The 21,989-nt window shown below is 50.8% G+C and overlaps 1 protein-coding gene across 1 annotated transcript in view; it reads right to left on the minus strand.

The window, feature by feature from the left end:
• LOC139233070 (fibrinogen C domain-containing protein 1-like) overlaps positions 1-16,720 on the minus strand; it is a 39,704-nt gene extending 22,984 nt beyond the window's left edge. The window contains exons 1-4 of the mRNA XM_070863589.1: positions 16,655-16,720; positions 9,604-10,077; positions 4,318-4,471; positions 2,263-2,399 (exon numbers count right to left, since the gene is read on the minus strand). Coding sequence (XP_070719690.1) covers positions 2,263-2,399; positions 4,318-4,471; positions 9,604-10,077; positions 16,655-16,720 — 831 coding nt within the window. The remainder of the gene's footprint in view (positions 1-2,262; positions 2,400-4,317; positions 4,472-9,603; positions 10,078-16,654) is intronic.
• Positions 16,721-21,989: the final 5,269 nt, after the last annotated feature.

Genomic DNA, 21,989 nt, shown 5'->3' on the forward strand with positions numbered 1-21,989 from the left:
TGGACTTCCCCAACATTGGGAACATTCTTCCTGCATCTAACCTGTCTAACCCCGTCAGAATTTTAAACGTTTCTATGAGGTCCCCTCTCATTCTTCTGAACTCCAGTGAATACAAGCCCAGTTGATCCAGTCTTTCTTGATAGGTCAGTCCCGCCATCCCGGGAATCAGTCTGGTGAACCTTCGCTGCACTCCCTCAATAGCAAGAATGTCCTTCCTCAGGTTAGGAGACCAAAACTGTGCACAATACTCCAGGTGTGGCCTCACCAAGGCCCTGTACAATTGTAGCAACACTTCCCTGCCCCTGTACTCAAATCCCCTCGCTATGAAGGCCAACATGCCATTTGCTTTCTTAACCGCCTGCTGTACCTGCGTGCCAACCTTCAATGACTGATGTACCATGACACCCAGGTCTCGTTGCACCTGCCCTTTTCCTAACCTGTCACCAAACCGCTAAAAACTTTTAAAAGAAAAAAAACCAATCACACTTACCTCAGGAGGCCATTACTCACCTCTCCGCTGTCGGGATGTTTGGACTGCCCTGATTTCCCAGGTGGCCAGTCGCGGGGCGCGCTGCGGGTCGGGCAATAGTCCAAACTCGCGCCGATATTGCAACCAGGAGCGTGGCAACAGTTCTTCCGGGCGGTGCTGTTCCGCGCTGCCTCAAAACCAGACCCAAGGATCGCTGCGGGGCGCTGGAGGCTGACCGCCCGCCCAGAACAACCTCACCGCCGCCATTGCCGCCACTCCGGGGCAAAAAATGGAGCGGAGAGGAGCCAAAAATCCAGCCCATGGGGTTAAACGCTATGACCCTATTAGTTTGCAGATGTCGGGGAAGTAAAGCTATCACAAGCTGCTATGAAATGAGATGTGAGGATTGTCCTATGAGGAGAGATTGAGTAGACTGGGCCGATATTCTCGAGAGTTTAGTAGAATGAGAGGTGATCTCATTGAAACATACACAATTCTCAGGGCTTGACAGGGTAGATGCAGGGAGGATGTTTCCCCCCTGGCTGGGGAGTCGAGAACCCAGGGGGTCACAGTCTCAGAATAAGGGGTCGGCCATTTAGGACTGAGATGAGGAGAAACTTTTTCACTCAGAGGGTGGTGAATCTTTGGAATTCTCTACCCCAGGGGGCTGTGGAGGCTCAGTCTTTGAGTATATTCAAGACAGGGATCGATAGATTTTTGGATATTAAGGGAATCAAGGGATATGGGGATAGCGGAGTTGGGGTAGAAGATCAGCCATGATCTCATTGAATGGCGGAGCAGGCTCGAGGGGCCGAATGGCCTGCTCCTGCTCCTATTTCTTATGTTCTTGAAAAAGGTTCAACACAATTTTCTCTAGAAAGGAGAAGGTGTGACCCGATAGAGGTCTTTAAGATTCTGAAGTGGTTTGATTGGGTAAGCATAGAGATGTTTCCACTTGTGGAGAAGGTCAAAACTAGAGGCCATCAATATAAAATAGTCAGTAATCCAATAGGGAATTCAGGAGAAACTTCTTGACCCAGAGAGTGGTGAGAATGTGGAACTCACTGCCTCAGAGAGGGGTTGAGGTGAATAGTATCGATGCATTTAAGGGGAAGCTGGGTAAACATGAGGGAGAAAGGAATAAAAGGATATGCTGATAGGGTGAGATGAAGAAAATATAGTGAGAGGAGGCTGGTGTGGAGTGTAAACCGTGTGACAACTGAATGGCCAGTTAGTGTGCTGTACACTGTGTGTGATTCTCGGTAATATTTCAGGCAGCTGATTCGGACAGATCTCAATGTTCTGGTTCAAGGCTCAACCACCAATGGGCCGATCGTGCTGCGAGCAGCCTTCCCAAACCAACAGTCCCAGGTCTTTTGGAAAATAACAGGCTCTCAGCCTAGAAATAGATTCGAAGTGATATTAGCGGGCGGGCATCGAAACAGATCGTGATTCAGGAAATAGAATGGAATGGGATTGGGATTGGGAGGGAATGGAATGGGATTGGGAGGGAATGGGATTGGGGAGATGGGAGTGGGAATGAGATTGGGAGATGGGATGGGATTGGGAGATGAGATGGGATTGGGAGTGAATGGGATTGGGAGATGGGAATGGGATTGGGAGAGGGAATGGAATGAGATTGGGAGATGGGAATGGGATTGGGAAAGGGAAATGGGATTGGGATATCGGAATGGGATTGGGATAAAGGAATGGGATTGTGAGAGGGAATGGGATTGGGGCGATCGGATGGGACTAACAAGATTTGATGTTGCCAGTTAGGATTGACTACTTACTGTCCAGCCTCCCCCGGCCACCGTCATATCGCAGGAGACCTGAAATCCTGCCGGATAGTGGGTGGGAAAAATGGAATAGATTCCATCCTCCCTCTGCCCCTTCATGTAGATATCATAGCAGTCTCTGGGCGGAAGGCCTGCAAGGGGTTTCCAAAGGAGAAAGAGAGGGTTCAGTGATCTCCTTTATGATGACCATAAGGGCACTTGGAATAATAAAGATTAAAGGTCAGAAAAGTAGAGAACTGAAATAAAGACCCACGTTTATATAGCGCCTTTCACGACCACTGGACCGCCCAAATGCTTCACAGCCAATTACGTACTTTTGGAGTGCAGTCACTGTTGTAATGTAGGAAACGCGGCAGCTCAATTTGCGCACAGCAAGCTCCCACAAACAGCAATGTGATAATGACCAGATAATCTGTTTTAGTGATGTTGGTTGAGGGATAAATATTGGCCCCAGGACACCGGGGAGAACTCCCCTGCTCTTCTTCAAAATAGTGCCGTGAGATATTTTACGCCCACCCGAGAGACCAGACGGGGCCTGGGTTTAACGTCTCATCTAAAAGACAGCACCTCTGACAGTGCAGCGCTCCCCTCAGTACTGCACTGGGCGTGTCAGCGTTGAATTTAATGCTCAAGTCCCTGGAGTGGGACTCGAACTCACAACCTTCTGACTCTGAGACGAGAGAGAGTGCTGTCCCCACTGAGCCACGGCTGAAGTTCATTGAAGAACTGTGTGTGGATTGCAAATGGTGAAGATTATGAAATGATTCGTAATAAATGGTGATAGATGTGTGGCAGGCTTCAGAAGTAAATCCAAGCCCCCAGAAATTCGCTGCTCAAAATACTGTGGTGCGCTTATCACCTTTAAATGGGAGTGCAAGGCAGAAAGTATCCTGTTCCCAACACGTCTAACGCCCTCGCCATACTGCATATACATGATGTGTCTTCAGATCAGCCATGATCTTATTGAATGGCGGAGCAGGCTCGAGGGGCTAGATGGCCTACTCCTGTTCCTAATTCTTATGTCTTTAACATAAGCAGAGATATTTTATGTGGATTCAACATCCAGTGGGCCATCTATAAACTGACAAAATTATTTACAACCCACATCTGTACCTTTGCGACCTCCAGACTTGACTATTCCACTGTTCTCCTGGCCGGCCTCCCATCTTCCACCCTCCATAAATTTGAGCTCATCCAAAACTCGGCTGCCCATGTTCCAACGCGCACCGAGTCCCGCTCACCCATCACCCCCTGTGCTCGCTGACCTACATTGGCTCCCGGTTAAGCAACGCCTCGATTTTAAACCTTATCCTTGTTTCCAAATCCCTCCCTATCTCTGTAATCTCCTCCAGCCCCACAGCCCCCCGGGATCTCTGCGCTCCTCTAACTCTGGCCTTTTGGACATCCCTGATTTACTTTGCTCCACCATTGGCAGCCCTTAAACCGAGGCCTCTTCTGCTCTCTCAGGTGGACGTAAAAAATCCCATGGCACTATTTTGAAGAAGAGTAGGGGAGTTATCCCTGGTGACTTGGCTAATATTTATATCTTTACCAACATTACTTAAAAAAACAGATTATCTGGTCATTATCATGTTTTTTTATGGGAGCATGCTGTGTGCAAATTGGATGCTGTGTTTCTGAGATTACAACAGTGACTACACTCCAAAAGTACTTCATTGGCTGTGAAGTGCTTTAGGACATCCTGAAGTCATGAAAGGTGCTGTATTAACACGTTCTTTGTTTGTTTCTCTTTCTTTCTCTTTTTTTCTTTCGCTCTCTTTTTCTCTCTCGCTCTCTCTTTCTCGTTCTTTCGCTCTCTCGTTCTTTCGCTCTCTCTTGTTCTTTCGCTCTCTCTCGTTCTTTCGCTCTCTCTCGTTCTTTCTCTTTTTTTTCCTCTCCCACTCCCACTCTCCCCTCTCCCCCCCCCCCACTCACTCTCTCTCTCCCACTCCCTCTCTCTCCCCCACTCTCTCTCTCTCTCTCTCCCACTCCCTATCTCTCTCTCTCTCCCAACTCTCTCTCTCTCTCTCGGAGGGTACCCAGACTCACCGTTGGGACAGCTCCTGGGCCGGGGTCTGGGCGGCCCCTTCAGGAGGTCGGCCTTGCCGTGGGCCTTGGCTCCCGGTGCCCTTTGCAGGGCGCCCAGTGCGTCGCTCACCGATCCCACCACCTTCACCAGGTTAACCTGGCTCTCCGAGAGCAGCTGTGGGGAAGAAAATTAGGAGAAATAGAAAGAACAAGACTTGCATTTATATAGCGCATTTCACGACCACCGGATGTCTCAAAGCGCTTTACTGCCAATGAAGTACATTATTTTTTTATGTATTGTCGCTGTTGTAATATAGGAAATAGGGACCTGCGGGGTCACCAGATCTGGTTCCACTATTCTTGGAGGTGTCATCACATGACCTTCTGAGTGGAACCGCTCCCCCCCACTCCCCCGCCATTGGTCACCCGACATGTCCAGTGCGGCGCTCCCTCAGTACTGCCCCTCCGACAGTGCGGCGCTCCCTCAGTACTGCCCCTCCGACAGTGCGGCCCTCCCTCAGTACTGCTCCTCCGACAGTGCGGCGCTCCCTCAGTACTGCCCCTCCGACAGTGCGGCGCTCCCTCAGTACTGCTCCTCCGACAGTGTGGCCCTCCCTCAGTACTGCTCCTCCGACAGTGCGGCGCTCCCTCAGTACTGCCCCTCCGACAGTGCGGCACTCCCTCAGTACTGCCCCTCCGACAGTACGGCGCTCCCTCAGTACTGCCCCTCCGACAGTGCGGCGCTCCATCAGTACTGCCCCTCCGACAATGCGGCACTCCCTCAGTACTGCCCCTCCGACAGTGCGGCGCTCCCTCAGTACTGCCCCTCCGACAGTGCGGCGCTCCCTCAGTACTGCCCCTCCGACAGTGCGTCGCTCCCTCAGTACTGCCCCTCCGACAGTGCTGCACTCCCTCAGTACTGCCCCTCCGACAGTGCGGCGCTCCCTCAGTACTGCCCCTCCGACAGTGCAGCATTCCCTCAGTACTGCCCCTCCGACAGTGCGACGCTCCCTCAATACTGCCCCTTCGACACTGCGGCGCTCCCTCAGTACTGCCCCTCCGACAGTGCGACGCTCCCTCAGTACTGCCCCTCCGACAGTGCGGCGCTCCCTCAGTACTGCCCCTCCGACAGTGCGGCGCTCCCTCAGTACTGCCCCTCCGACAGTGCGGCGCTCCCTCAGTACTGCCCCTCCGACAGTGCGACGCTCCCTCAGTACTGCCCCTCCGACAGTGCAGCGCTCCCTCAGTACTGCCTCTCCGACAGTGCGGCGCTCCCTCAGTACTGCTCCTCCGACAGTGCAGCGCTCCCTCAGTACTGCCCCTCCGACAGTGCGGCGCTCCCTCAGTCATCATCCATCATAGGCAGTCACTTGGAATCGAGGAAGACTTGCTTCCACTCCTGAAGTGAGTTCTTTGGTGGCTGAACAGTCCGATACAAGAGCCACAGACCCTGTTACAGGTGGGACAGACAGTCGTTGAGGGAAGGGGTGGGTGGGGAGTCTGGTTTGCCGCACGCTCTTTCTGCTGCCTGCGTTTAATTTCTGCATGCTCTCGCGTTGAGACTCGAGGTGCTCAGCTCCCTCCCGGGTGCATTTCCTCCACTTAGGGCGGTTTTTGGCCAGGGACTCCCAGGTGTCAGTGGAGATGTCGCACTTTATCAGGGAGGCTTTGAGGGTGAACGGCCTTCTGACTCACTGGTGGAAGTGCTGCCCACTGAAGCACGGTTGTCTACAACTGGGGGGAGTATTGGGCAGGGTGTAAAGCGGGTCACTGATCCGCTGTCAGTGAAACCCTGGATTGTGACGTGGAAGTTTAGGCCAACAGCCAATGTTCCTGTGTTGCAGCTGCTGATGTATCCCAAGTACTTGGTCATTTTAATCTCATTCTAACCGAAAAGTGGCCCTTGATACTACTAAGAAGACAAGATGTTTTGTAAATACAGAAAGAGTTGTGGTGGAAAATCTTTTATAGAATGATGCAGCACAGAAGGAGGCCATTCGGCCCATCGTGCCTGTGCTGGCTCTTTGAAAGCCAGCCATTCAATGAAATCGTGGCTGATCTGATCTTGGATGCAGAGGAGATTTACCAGAATCATACCGGGGCTGAGGCACATCTGTTAAGTGGAGAAGCTGGGGTTGTTCTCCTTGGAGTAGAGAAGGTTAACATAAGACTTAGGAGTGGGAGTAGGCCATTTGGCCCTTCGAACCTTCCATCGCCATTCAATGAGATCATGGCTGGTAATCTACTTCAACACGTTCCTGCACTATCCCCATATCCCTTCATTCCCTTAATATTCAAAAATCTATCGATCTCTGTCTTGAATATACTCAAAGACTGGGCCTCCCCAGCTCTCTGGGGTGGAGAATTCCAGAGATTCACCATCCTCTGAGTGAAGAAGTTTTGCCTCATCTCAGTCCTAAATGGCCGTCCCCTTATTCCGAGACTGTGACCCCTGGTTCTAGACTCCCCAGCCCGGGGGGAAACATCCTCCCTGCACCTACCCTGTCAAGCCCTGTAAGAATTTTGGACATTTCAGTGAGATCACCTCTCATTCTTCTAAACTCGAGAGAATTTAGGCCTAGTCTACTCAATCTCTCCTCATAGGACAATCCCCCCCCCCCCCGCCCCCCATCCCAGGAATCAGCTTCTCCAGTGTCACTGCATTTCAGTGTGAAGCGATAATCGGGTATCCCTTACGGCGAAGTCACAGCCGGCAAGGAACCGAGAAAGTGGGGAGCAATGTCAGTGTGTTCAGGGCTTAACGGCCTGACCTGACAGGCTTTAGGGTGAACCCAGCTTCTCAGTGCTCCTGTCGATGAACGGTGAGAATACCACCGCTCGAATGGCTTCGTTGCTGAAGAATTCATCGCAACACATTGGCCCAGAAATTCCGACCTCCCCGGGTGTGTACGGACCCGGGAAGGCATTGCAACAAAAGCCGGCTTTCCTGATCTGTCAAGCTGGATCTCGGGAGCGAGGACATTTGCCAGGGCAAGATTGCGGGATTTACCCATATCTTGCCCAGCAAATGTCCTCAAAATTCTGCGCCTGATAAAAGCAGGCGCATTGCCTACTGTTACAGGCGTATGATTTAAAATACACAAAAACATTTTGAAATAAAAGTATAAACACATTTTATTGTTTAAAAACCCTCCCCGCTACGGTAAGTTTATTTCAAACCATAATTAAAAAAATGTTTTTAAAAATCGAGAAAAAAAAATATTTTTTATAACACACAAATAACTTTAATTTAAATTAATAAAAATATGTGGTGTATGTTTTCTATTTTTTATTAGAGTTTTGTGTGTGGGTGGGGGTGGGTTTCTCATTCATAATGGGAACTCCAAATTACGGAGTTCCCATTATTATGAATGAGAACATACTTTACCATGATTGGCTGCCCAGAGCCATGTGACTGCAGCTCCAGTCCTGCACATGTCCTGACGTGCACGCGCTGCGACACGCAGTCAGTGGAGGCCTCAGGACCGGGATCTCTCGTGAGCGCAGCAGGAACAGGTAAGTGCGCTTCTTTTTAAAGTTTTTCTCTTGATCGCCTGCGGGGAGCAGCCGACTGGGATTTCTGGGCCATTGCTGTTAAGAACTAGTTGGTTTATTATGAAGTATAAAAGCAGAGAAATCCTAGTACAACTGTACAGGGTATTGGTCAGGCCACACCTGGAGTACAGCGTACAGTTTTGGTCTCCGTATTTAAGGAAGGATATACTTACATTGGAGGCTGTTCAGAGAAGGTTCACTCGGTTGATTCCTGGGATGATACGGGTTGTCTTATGAGGAAACGTTGAGCAGGTTGGGCCGATACTCATTGGGGTTTAGAAGAATGAGAGGTGATCTTATTGAAACGTATAAGATTCTGAGGGGGCCGGACAGGGTAGATGCAGAGAGGATATTTCCCCTCGTGGGGGAATCTAGAACTAGGGGACATAGTTTCAGAATAAGGGAGATGAAGAGAAATTTCTTCTCTCAGAGTTGTGAATCTTTGGAATTCTCTGCCGCAGAGAGCTGTGGAGGCTGGGTCATTGAATATATTTAAGGTGGAGATAAATAGATTTTTGAACGATAAGGGAGTCAAGGGTTATGGGGAGCGGACAGGGAAGTGGAGTTGAGGCCAAGATCAGATCAGCCACGATCTTATTAAATGGCGGAGCAGGCTCGAGGGGCCGAATGGCCTACACCTGCTCCTATTTCTTATATTCTTCGCAAAATGTTTAACAATCGCACTACACATTACCAGTTCATTCACCAGGCTCACAACCACCTGCCTCATCGTGGATCCCCCGAACCCAAGTGGCTGGGGTTTTATTGAGTCTTGTGAACATCACATGACTGGCTAAGCCACTCCCAACTCAAACAGTTCTACAACTATTTTAAAGTAACATTAAGTCAAGTGCCCCCTTTTAATAAGGGCACGAGCACCCACAAATTTCCAAATAAAACTTTAAAGGAAGCTTAAATCAAATTAAAATTTGGTTGATAATGCGGGGGTGATGATGCACTCCAGTCCCTCCGGCGTCCACCTCTCGCGGAAGGCCGCGAGCGTACTGGTGGACACCGCGTGCTCCATCTCTAAGGACACCCTGGCTCGGATGTAACCGCGGAAGAGAGGCAGGCAGTCGGGGCTGAACGGCCCCCTCGACAGCCCGCTGCCTGGACCGGCTGATGGCACCCTTGGCCGTGCCCAGGAGCAGTCCTACGAGGAGGCCCTTGGACCTACCCGCTCCCCTCCGCACAGGGTGCCCAAAGATCAGGAGTGTGAGACTGAAGTGCAACCAGAATTTGAGGAGCAGACCCTTCAAATATTGGAAGAGGGGCTGCAACCTCACACACTGAACATACACGTGGAACATGGACTCCTCTAGACCGCAGAAAATACAGGCGACCTGAGAGTCTGTGAACCGACTTAAAAACCTATTGCACGAGACTGCTCCGTGCAACACCCTCCAGGCCAAGTCCTCAATAAATAAAGGGAGGACTCCCGCGTAGAGAGCCCTCCATTGGGGACCCCCGCCTCCTCTGGACGGCAAGATGGTACGCCATGACATGTCTGGACGTCAGACGAGGATGGCAAGGTGGAGAGTGTACAAGGGCAGCCCGTACAGGAAACCCCTCCGCGCAGGAACGAAAGGCACGGTGGGGATTTCCCCGGAGAGGCTCAAGTTGTGAGGCGCTGGCTTCCTCGAGGGAGGTTTCGGGGCTTTGGCCTCCGACGAGGAATTACGTCCCGGACCCCAATGTCCCGAGGAGCCCGCGAGCACGCGCGCAGGTGCGTTCGCCCCGAACCCGCCTTACCTCGATCAGGCGGCCTTGCTCGGACTGGAGCGAGTCCAGCTCCCGGCCCAAGCCGCCCTGGCCCAGTTTCAGGGCCTGGCAGTCCTGCCTCAGCTGGGCCGTGCGGGCTGCCAGCCTGGAGAGCTGGTCGGCCACCGTGACCAGCAGGGCCCTGTCCTGCCCCCGCGAGGCCCGGGCCTCCTCCCCCCGGCCCGAGACGGCGGCGAGCACCGAGGACTGGAGGCCGGCGAGACGGGCCAGCTCGCTGCCGTGATCCGGGCAGTTGGGGTCGATGAAGACGCTGACCCTCGAGCGGTCGGCCTGGTCGATGGTGACCAGGGCCTGGGCGCTGTCCTGGTTGGTGCTGATGAGAGGCGGGGCCACAGCGGCGGGGTGGTAGTGATTGAGGAAGAGGAGGGCCCCGGTTACTGCCATGGTCAGCAACACTGCCAGGAAGAGTAGCACCATGCACAGCACATAGCCACAGCTCAGCTTCTGCAACGAGGAGAGCACTCAATCAATTCAGCTTCTCACACATATACCACAAAATCTTACATTTATACAGCATCCTTGACATAGTAACACCTCTCAAGCTGCCTCACCGGAGCAATTATCAAACAAAATTTGACACCAAGACACATAAGGAAATGTTAGGACAGAAAGAAAGATTTGCATTTATATAGCACCTTTCACGACCATCGGACGTCTCAAAGCGCTTTACAGCCAATGAAATATTTTGGGGGTGTAGTCACTGTTGTAATGTGGGAAACACGGCAGATCATTTGCGCACAGCAAGCTCCCATAAACAGCAACGTGATAATGACCAGATAATCTGTTTTTTTTATGTTGATGAAGGGATAAATATTGGCCAGGACACCGGGGATAACTCCCCTGCTCTTCTTCAAAATAGTGTCATGCGATCTTTTACATCCATCTGAGAGAGCAGACGGGGCCTCGGTTTAACGTCTCGTCCAAAAGACGGCACCTCCGACAGTGCGGCGCTCCCTCAGTACTGCCCCTCCGACAGTGCGGCGTTCCCTCAGTACTGCCCCTCCGACACTCCCTCAGTACTGCCCCTCCGACAGTGTGGCACTCCCTCAGTACTGCCCCTCCGACAGTGCGGCGTTCCCTCAGTATTGCCCCTCCGACACTTCCTCAGTACTGCCCCTCCGACAGTGCGGCACTCCCTCAGTACTGCCCCTCCGACAGTGCGGCACTCCCTCAGTACTGCCCCTCCGACAGTGCGGCGTTCCCTCAGTACTGCTCCTCTGACACTCCCTCAGTACTGCCCCTCTGACAGTGCGGCACTCCCTCAGTACTGCCCCTCCGACGTTCCCTCAGTACTGCCCCTCCGACACTCCCTCAGTACTGCCCCTCCGACAGTACGGCGCTCCCTCAGTGCGGCGTTCCCTCAGTACTGCCCCTCCGACAGTGCGGCACTCCCTCAGTACTGCCCCTCCGACAGTGCGGCACTCCCTCAGTACTGCACTGGGAGTGTCAGCCTAGATTTAAGTGCTCAATTTCCTGGAGCGGGACTTGAACTCACAACCTTCTGACACAGAGGCAAGGGTGCTGACCACTGAGTCACAGCCCTGGGGCCGCGAAAGGTGCTGTATAATTGCAAGACCTTTTGTTCTTTGGCCGTGAGCAGCAGTAGTGAGGAAACCTGTTTCTGAAGGGCTGATATTTGCAGCAATGCTCTTGGAGCATTAGAAATGATTCTGTAAACTGTGCCAGCGTTTTATCTCATTAATTCAGCAATAACAGAGCAAAATCCACAGCATAAATCCTCTCACTGTTTCTTTTATAACATATTTGCATTCTGACTCATTATGTGCCATGAAAAATTTTAATTTGCATCAAACACTTTCAAACACCTTCAGTCAACAAGGCAAGTTTATGATAAAATCAAATTAGCTCATTCAAGCTAACTGGGGACTGCAGGCGCCGCACTGTCGGAGGGGCAGTACTGAGGGAGTGCTGCACTGTCGGAGGGGCAGTACTGAGGGAGCGCCGCACTGTCAGAGGGGCAGTACTGAGGGAACACCGCACTGTCGGAGGGGCAGTACTGAGGGAGTGCTGCACTATCGGAGGGGCAGTACTGAGGGAGCGCCGCACTATAGGAGGGACAGTACTGAGGGAGCACCGCGCCGTCAGAGGGACAATACTGAGGGAGCGCCACAGTGTCGGAGGGGCAGTACTGAGGGAGCGCGCACTGCCGGAGGGGCAGTGCTGAGGGAGCTCCGCACTGCCGGAGGTGCCGTCTTTCGGATGAGACGTTAAACCGAGGCCCCGTCTGTCCTCTCAGATGGTCGTAAAAGATCCCATGGCACTATTTTGAAGAAGAGCAGGGGGAGTTATCCCCGGTGTCCTGGGCCAATATTTATCCCTCAATCAGCATCACTAAAAACAGATTATCTGGGTCATTATCACATTGCTGTTTGTGGGAGCTTGCTGTGCGCAAATTGGCTGCCGTGTTTCCTACATTACAACAATGGCTACACTCCAAAAGTATTTCATTGGCTGCAAAGTGCTTTGAGACGTCCGGTGGTCATGAAAGGCGCTATAGAAATGCAAGTCTTTCTTTTTTTTGAGCTGCAGCATCTGCCTGAGGTTGATTATCCAGCTTTAAAAATCTAGCCAATGCTGCAGGAGTCAAATTTGTTTTCCCTTCTCTCCTATCAGGAATGCATTGCAATGAATATTTGGGAGTGGCGTCTGTCACAGAATGGTTTGCGGGCCGGTGTGATCCTGGAGTTGTGCTCGCGTGCGTGGGGCTGGTCTCTGGCGCAATTTCACATCCATTTTTATTTCTGATGTTGTTGTTCAGATCCCTGCTGAATTGCAAAGGTGGAAAACGGTATCGATTGTTTTCGTAAGCAGAGGGTGGCTGGGGGGGGGGTGGGGGGGGAAAGGATTTGAAAACTGCAAGCGAGGCGAATATTTCCGGCTGTGAGGTTAGATTAGTCGCTGTGACCGAGGGAGAGATGTACAATGGTCACGTGCGTCCTGCTCCAGTATCGTCTGGACTGGGCTGGATACCACCGGGGCAGAGGAAGGGGGGAATGCGAGGAATAAAAGGGTTAAATGCCGAGGACAGGTTGCCTAGATGAGGCTTGCATTCCCTCGCGAATAGAAGATTAAGGGTTGATCTAATTACTGTGTTTAAGGAGATTACTGGACTTGGTCAGGTAGATCGAGAGAAACTATTTCCCCGGGTGTAGTGAGTCCAGAACAAGGGGACATCACCTTAAAATTAGAGCCAGGCTGTTCAGGGGGGGTGATGTCAGGAAGCACTTCTTCACACAAAGGGGAGTGGGAATCTGGAACCCTCTCCCCCCCCCGCCAAAAAGCTGTCGAGGCTGGGGGTCAATTTGATAATTTCAAAACTGAAATTGACAAGACTTTTGTTGGATAAGATTGTTAAGGGTCACAAAAGCAAGGCAGGTAGATGGAATTAAGATCCAGATCAGCCGTGACCTCATTGGATGTGCGGAACAGGTTCGAGGGGCTGAATGGCCTCCTCCTGCGTTCCCCGGAATAGAGTGAAATAGCACGGGATGTCGATGAATAGTGTGTGTTAGTTGGAGTAGAATGGGTTGGTGTGGAATAGTGTGAAGTAGCATCACATAGTGCGGAACACTAAGGAGCAACATGGAACAGTGGGAATATTGAAGATGTGTGAAATAGTGAAGAATGGCATGGACGTTATGGAATCGTTTGACATGGTGTGGATAATGTGGTCGCGTGAGATCGTGTGGGATTGTGCAAATTGGTGTTGGATAGAGCATCAGTGTGAAATAGTGTCAAATACTGAGTATTAGTGTGAAATATTGAGTATTAATGTAAAATAGAGTATTACTGTAAAATAGTGTAAATATTGAGTATTAGTGTAAAATAGTGAGTTGGTGTGAAATAGTGTCAAATAATGAGTATTAGTGAGTATTAGTGTAAAATAGAGTATTGGTGTGAAAGTGTCAAATAGTGAGTATTAGTGTAAAATAGTGTAAAATGTTGTATTAGTGTCAAATAGTGAGTATTAGGGTGAAAGTGTCAAATAGCGAGTATTAGTGTAAAATAGTGTAAAATGTTGTATTAGTGTCAAATAGTGAGTATTAGGGTGAAAGTGTCAAATAGTGAGTATTAGTGTGAAACAGTGAGTATTAGTGTGAAATAGTGAGTATTAGTGTCAAATAGTGAGTATTAGTGTGAAATAGTGAGTATTATTGTGAAACAGTGAGTATTAGTGTGAAATAGTCAGTATTAGTGTGAAATAGTGAGTATTAGTGTGAAATAGTGAGTATTAGTGTGAAATAGTCAGTATTAGTGTGAAATAGTCAGTATTAGTGTGAAATAGTGAGTATTAGTGTGAAATAGTGTATTAATGTGAAACAGTCAGTATTAGTGTGAAATAGTCAGTATTAGTGTGAAATAGTGAGTATTAGTGTGAAATACTGAGTATTAGTGTGAAACAGTGTTATAAAGACAAGTTCTACCATAAACAAACAAATAAACACATTAGTGTACAGTGGAGCCACAATAAATAATAAATTATGGGAATATATACTTGAAATACATAAATATAGAATAAAATAATCAATACATGAAAATGAAAAATGTGCAGGGCTATGGGGAAAGAGCAGGGAGCGTAGGACCAATAGGATCGCTCTTTCACAGAACAGGCACAGACACGATGGGCCGAATGGCCTCCTCTGTGCTGTGAGATTCTACAATTCAGAGGGAGTTGGTGAATACCCGAGAGAGAAACAACAGCTCAATTCACTCTTTGTCAGCCTGCACTCCCGAATGCTAACCTCCCTTTCCCTCTTTCAGAGGCTGTGTGTGTCCAGCAGTTTCTGGATTTTATCTCGGGTCTGTGTTTTTTTTTCCAATGTAATCTTTGCTCTGCTTCTGGCGTAACAAATACTGTGGGTTTGGTCAGATCGTTAATAACTAAGTCTTGCCGCCTGTGACCTAGCCCAGCGCCCATTCAGCCCACTCCCCGCTCCCAGGCTGCATATTTGAAACTGTGGGATCCCGTGTCTGAGTAAAGCAGGTATAAGATCAGTACAAGAGGAGGAATGCAATGTTGCCTGAGTGGTAGATGCAGAAACACGGGAGGTAGCACCCCTTCAACCCTCCCAGTCCTGCACTGTGCAACAGAAATCCGATATTATCTCACAGAACCATAGAAATTTGCAGCACGGAAGGAGGCCATTCGGCCCATCGTGTCCGCACCGGCTGACAGAGCTATCCAGCCAAATCCCACTTTCCAGCTCTCGGTCCGTAGCCCTGTAGGTCACGGCACTTCAAGTGCACATCCAAGTACTTTTTAAATGTGGTGAGGGTTTCTGCCTCTACCACCCTTTCAGGCAGCGAGTTCCAGACCCCCACCAACCTCTGGGTGAAAATTATTTTCCTCATCTCCCCAATTACTTTAAATCTATGCCCCCTAGTTGTTGACCCCTTTGCTAAGGGAAACAGGTCCTTCCTATCCACTCTATTTAGGCCCCTCATAATTTTATACACCACAGTCAGGTCTCCCCTCAACTTCATCTGTTCCAAAGAAAACAACCCCAGCCTATCCAATCTTTCCTCATAGCTAAAATTCTCCAGTCCTGGCAACATCCTCAGAAATCTCCTCTGTACCCTCTCCAGTGCAATCACATCTTTCCTGTAATGTGGTGACCAGAACTGCACGCAGTATTCAAGCTTAAGAACATGAGAAATAGGAGCAGGAGTTGGCCATTTGGCCCCTCGAGCCTGCTCCGCCATTCAATAAGATCATGGCTGATCTGATCATGGACTCAGCTCCACTTCCCTGTCCGCTCCCCATAACCCTTTACTCCCTTATCGCTCAAAAATCTGTCTATCTCCGCCTTAAATATACTCAATGACCCAGCCTCTACAGCTCTCTGGTGCAAAGAATTTCACAGATTTACAACCCTCTCAGAGAAGAAATTTCTCCTCATCTCAGTTTTAAATGGACGGCCCCTTATTCTGAGACTATGTCCCCTAGTTTTAGTTTCCCCGATGAGTGGAAATATCCTCTCTGCATCTACCCTGTTGCGCCCCCTCATTAACTTATATGTTTCACTAAGATCATCTCTCATTCTTCTTAACTCCAATGTGTATAGGCCCAACCTCCTCAACTTTTCCTCATAAGGCAACCCCCTCATCTCCGGAATCAACCGAGTGAATCTTCTCTGAACAGCCTCCAACGCAAGTATATCCTTCCTTAAATACAGAGACCAAAATAGTACATAGTACACCAGGTGTGGCCTCACCAATACCCTGTACAGTTGTAGCAGGACTTCTCTGCTTTTATACTCTATTCCCCTTGCAATAAAGGCCGACGTTCCATTTGCCTTCCTGATCACTTGCTGTACCTGCATACTGACTTTTTGTGTTTCATGCACAAGCACCCCTAGGTCCCTCTGTACTGCAGCACTTTGTGATTTTTTTCTCCATTTCAATTATAATTTGCTTTTCCATTATTTCTGCCAAAGTGGATAATCTCACATTTTCCCACATTATACTCCATCTGCCAAATTTTTGCCCACTCACTTAGCCTGTCTATATCCCCATGCAGATTTCTGTGGCCTCCTCACAATTTGCTTTCCCATCCATCTTTGTATCATCAGCAAACTTGGCGACATTCCACTCGATCCCTTCATCCAAACTGTCGGCCAGAGTGTTTTATACAATTCAAGCATAACCTCCCTGCTCTTGTATTCTATGCCTGGGCTAACGAAGGGACTCTCACTGTGACGGGAAGTGTTGTGAAGCGGAGGTGCTCCCAGCAAAGGGTAGTTTGTCAGTGCAGACAAGCAGCATCTCTCTCATGCAATCTGCTCGATGCTAATTTTGCACTTTTTCCAGTAATGCCAGTCGCCGCAATCGCTTGTGGTTTCAGAATTCAGCTCAGCTCTCCCGCGTACCCCCACAAAACAAAAACTGGGTTAGAAAAGGCTATCCGAGGACTGTTTTAATCTTTGTCGTGGGGGAGAGTTAATGCCGGAGCTCTCTCACCTGCCCGCCACTTGTAAAAGAAAGGAAATGTTCCCGTTACCTGGGGTCTCTGCTTCGGGCCGTCTTGCTGACCCCCATCCATACTTTCCCACCTGTCGTTCACCATCGCCGGGGGCGGCAGCTCAATGTTCACAGGCTCCCGTCCCTTCTCATCACAGACTCAGCACTGTCTCTGCTCGGGAGGGAGAGAGAGAGAGAGAGAGAGAGTGAGATAAGGGGAGAGATAGAATGAGAGAGGGATAGAGAGAGAGAGAGAGTGAGATAAGGGGAGAGAGAGAGAGAGAGAGTGAGATAGGGGAGAGAGAGAGAGAGATAAGGGGAGAGAGAGAATGAGAGAGGGATAGGGGAGAGAGAGTGAGATAGGGGAGAGAGAGAATGGGAGAGGGATGGGGAGAGAGAGAATGAGAGAGGGATGGGGAGAGAGAGAGATAGTGAGATAGGGGAGAGAGAGAGAGTGAGATAAGGGGAGAGAGATGAATGAGAGAGGGATGGGGAGAGAGAGAATGAGAGAGGGATAGGGAGAGAGAGAGAGTGATAGGGGAGAGAGAGAGAGAGAGAGTGAGATAGGGGAGAGAGAGAGAGAGAGATAAGGGGAGAGAGAGAATGAGAGAGGGATAGGGGAGAGAGAGTGAGATAGGGGAGAGAGAGAATGAGAGAGGGATGGGGAGAGAGAGAATGAGAGAGGGATGGGGAGAGAGAGAGAGAGTGAGATAGGGGAGAGAGAGAGAGAGTGAGATAAGGGGAGAGAGATGAATGAGAGAGGGATGGGGAGAGAGAGAATGAGAGAGGGATAGGGAGAGAGAGAGAGTGAGATAGGGGAGAGAGAGAGAGAGTGAGATAAGGGGAGAGAATGAGAGAGGGATAGGGAGAGAGAGAGAGAGTGAGATAGGGGAGAGAGAGAGAGTGAGATAAGGGGAGAGAGAGAATGAGAGAGGGATAGGGAGAGAGAGAGAGTGAGATAGGGAGAGAGAGAGAGAGTGAATGAGATAAGGGGAGAGAGAGAATGAGAGAGGGATAGGGGAGAGAGAGAGAGAGTGAGATAGGGGAGAGAGAGAGAGAGAGTGAGATAAGGGGAGAGAGAGAATGAGAGAGGGATGGGGAGAGAGAGAATGAGAGAGGGATAGGGAGAGAGAGAGAGAGTGAGATGGGGAGAGAGAGAGAGTGAGATAAGGGGAGAGAGAGAATGAGAGAGGGATAGGGAGAGAGAGAGAGAGTGAGATAGGGGAGAGAGAGAGAGAGTGAGTGAGATAAGGGGAGAGAGAGAATGAGAGAGGGATAGGGAGAGAGAGAGAGATATAGGGGAGAGAGAGAGAGAATGAGAGAGGGATAGGGAGAGAGAGAGTAAGATAGGGGAGGAGAGAGAGAGAGTGAGATAGGGGAGAGAGAGAGAGTGAGATGGGGGAGGGGAGAGAGAGAGAATGAGAGCGGGATAGGGAGAGAGAGAGAGAGAGATAGGGGAGAGAGAGAATGAGAAAGGGATAGAGAGAGTGAGATAGGGGGAGAGAGAGAATGAGAGAGGGATAGGAGGCGAGAGAGAGAATGAGATGGGGGGGAGAGAGAGAATGAAAGGGATAGGGAGAGAGAGCGTGAGATGGAGGAGAGAGAGAGAATGAGAGAGGGATAGGAAGAGAGAGAGAGAGTGTGTGAGATGGGGGGAGAGAGAGAGATGGGCGAGAGAGAGAGAGAAAATGAGAGAGGGATATAGAGAGAGAGAGATAGAGGGAGAGAGAAAGAATGAGAGAGGGATAGGAAAAGAGAGAGAGAGAGAGTGAGATAGGGGGAGAGAGAGAGAATGAGAGAGGGATATGAAAAGAGAGAGAGGGAGTGAGATAAGGGGAGAGACAGAGAGAATGAGGGAGGGATAGGAAGAGCGAGAGAGTGAGATAAGGGGAGAGACAGAGAGAATGAGGGAGGGATAGGAAGAGAGAGGGGGGGAAGAGAGATAGGGGGAGAGAGGATAGAGAGATAGTTAGAGCGAGAAATAGATAAACAGAGATAGATATAGAGGGATATAGAGAGAGAGAGAGAAATAGAGTTATGGAGCGAGGGAGAGGGGGCTAGAGAGATAGATAGAGATAGAGCGATATAGTGAGAGAGAGATAGATAGACAGACACAAAGGTGGAGAGAAATTGCGAGCGAGATGGAGAGAGGAAGGTTTAACTCAGTGAGCAGCCGTGTTGCTCGGCGCGCTGTTGCTCAGGGTAAATGAAGACTTGGTTGAAGAAGCTGTTCCGTTTTGCGAGGGCACGTTCTGGAGGCGAGAAAGCAAATTAAAATGTCACTTTGTTGCTCGCCCCTCGCCGTCCTGTCGGCCGCTCCTTTGCTGAGCGTGTGTTGGGGTTTGGGGGGTGGGTCAGTTCAGCCACAGCCTCCTGTGGGAGGGGAGGGGAGGGAGGGGCAGTCCTCAGTCATTAGCCCCGACAGCCCGCTGGACACAGCGGGTGGATGGTGTGAGCCGAGTGGGGGGAGCTGCTGGGTACAGACCGGGGCCAGCTTACCCCACCGGGGCCGGAGGCTGTACACAGGAGCAAAGCTTCATTGGCCGGGGGTGGGGTGTAACAAGGGCAAACACGGCCAGGGCAAAGGGCAAACACGGCCAGGGCAAAGGGCAAACACGGCCAGGGCAAAGGGCAAACACGGCCAGGGCAAAGGGCAAACTCCGCCAGGGCAAAGGGCAAACACGGCCAGGGCAAAGGGCAAACACGGCCAGGGCAAAGGGCAAACTCCGCCAGGGCAAAGGGCAAACTCCGCCAGGGCAAAGGGCAAACACGGCCAGGGCAAAGGGCAAACACGGCCAGGGCAAAGGGCAAACTCCGCCAGGGTAAAGGGCAAACTCCGCCAGGGCAAAGGGCAAACTCCGCCAGGGCAAAGGGCAAACTCCGCCAGGGTAAAGGGCAAACTCCGCCAGGGTAAAGGGCAAACATGGCCAGGGCAAAGGGCAAACTCCGCCAGGGTAAAGGGCAAACATGGCCAGGGCAAAGGGCAAACTCCGCCAGGGTAAAGGGCAAACTCCGCCAGGGCAAAGGGCAAACTCCGCCAGGGTAAAGGGCAAACTCCGCCAGGGTAAAGGGCAAACACGGCCAGGGTAAAGGGCAAACTCCGCCAGGGCAAAGGGCAAGCTCCGCCAGGGTAAAGGGCAAACACGGCCAGGGTAAAGGGCAAACACGGCCAGGGTAAAGGGCAAACACGGCCAGGGTAAAGGGCAAACACGGCCAGGGTAAAGGGCAAACTCCGCCAGGGTAAAGGGCAAACACGGCCAGGGTAAAGGGCAAACATGGCCAGGGCAAAGGGCAAGCTCCGCCAGGGTAAAGGGCAAACACGGCCAGGGCAAAGGGCAAACTCCGCCAGGGCAAAGGGCAAGCTCCGCCAGGGTAAAGGGCAAACATGGCCAGGGCAAAGGGCAAGCTCCGCCAGGGTAAAGGGCAAACACGGCCAGGGTAAAGGGCAAACACGGCCAGGGCAAAGGGCAAACACGGCCAGGGTAAAGGGCAAACACGGCCAGGGTAAAGGGCAAACTCCGCCAGGGTAAAGGGCAAACACGGCCAGGGCAAAGGGCAAACACGGCCAGGGTAAAGGGCAAACACGGCCAGGGTAAAGGGCAAACTCCGCCAGGGTAAAGGGCAAACACGGCCAGGGCAAAGGGCAAACACGGCCAGGGCAAAGGGCAAACACGGCCAGGGCAAAGGGCAAACTCCGCCAGGGCAAAAGGCAAACTCCGCCAGGGCAAAGGGCAAACTCTGCCAGGGCAAAGGACAAACACGGTCAGGGTGTTATGTATGTGGACTTGTATTTACTCTGTACAGCCACCAGAGGGCTCATTCCCTGGCATCCCAAGGGACCCCTTGGGAGCACAGGTATTTAAGGACTCTTCACAGGTTGGAGAAACATAAACATATAAACATAGAAAATAGGTGCAAGGCACTCTGGAGACCTGCAATAAAAGACTAAGGTCACACTTTACTTTGAGCTTACAGTGTTCAGTCTGACTCATTCTCGATACACAACAACTGGCGACGAGATACAGATAGCGAACCCAAAGATGCAGAGAACAGTGGGCATCCTGGAGAAATTCTCGGAGGGAGATGATTGGGAAACTTTTCTGGAGCGACTCGACCAATACTTCGTGGCCAACGAGCGAGATGGGGAAGAGAGCGCTGCCAAACGAAGGGTGATCCTCCTCACCGCCTGTGGGGCATCAACATATGGCCTCATGAAGAATCTGCTCACTCCAGCGAAACCCACGGAGAAATCGTACGACGATTTATGCACACTGGTCCGAGAGCATTTGAACCCGAAGGAAAGCGTTCTGATGGTAAGGTACCGGTTCTACACCTGCAAAAGGTCTGAAGGCCAGGAAGTGGCGAGTCATGTCGCCGAGCTAAGACTCCTTGCAGGACATTGCAAATTTGAAGGACATTTGAAGCACATGCTCAGAGACTTTTTCATACTTGGCATTGGCCACGAAACCATACTTCGCAAGCTTTTGACTGTAGAGACCCCAACCTTGAGTAAGGCCATAGCGATAGCCCAGGCGTTCATTGCCACCAGTGACAATACGAAGCAAATCTCTCAGCACACAAGTGCTGCTACAAGTACTGTGAGCAAAGTGATGTTGTTTTCGAATTGTAGCATACAGGCAGGTCACACATACCTGCAGCCTCATGTCTGCAGATGTCTCAGAGTCCACCATCAAGGGTGATGAATGCAAGGTCATTAACACCTTGTTGGCGCTGCGGGGGTGATCATCGTTTCCATTCATGCCAATTCAAAAGATACATTTGCAAGGGCTGTGGAACAATGGGACACCTCCAACGAGTGAGCAGGCGAGCTGCTAGGCCTGCTAAACCTGAAAACCACCACGTTGCAGAGGAGGACACAGCCACGGAGGATCACTATGAAACAGAACCTCTGATAGAGGAGGCAGAGGTACATAGGGTGCACACATTCACCACGACTTGTCCCCCGATAATGTTGAATGTTGAACTAAATGGACTCCCGGTGTCAATGGAGCTAGACACGGGCGCGAGCCAGTCCACCATGGGCAAAAAGACTTTCGAAAGGTTGTGGTGCAAAAAGGCCTCAAGGCCAGTCTTAACTCCAGTTCGCATGAAACTAAGAACTTGACACTAAAGAACTGGTAGTGATACTGTAAAGGTCTCCTATGATGGAGCGGTGCACAAGCTACCATTCTGGGTGGTACCGGGCGATGGTCCCATGCTGCTCGGCAGGAGCTGGCTGGGAAAGATACGCTGGAACTGGGACGACGTCCGAGCGCTATCGCCCGCTGACGACACTTCGTGTGCCCAGGTCTTAAACAAATTTCCTTCGCTGTTCGAACCAGGCATCGGGAAATTCCAAGGAGCAAAAGTACAGA

This window comes from Pristiophorus japonicus, chromosome 20, assembly GCF_044704955.1.
Source record: "Pristiophorus japonicus isolate sPriJap1 chromosome 20, sPriJap1.hap1, whole genome shotgun sequence".
NCBI classification, from domain to species: Eukaryota; Metazoa; Chordata; class Chondrichthyes; family Pristiophoridae; genus Pristiophorus; species Pristiophorus japonicus.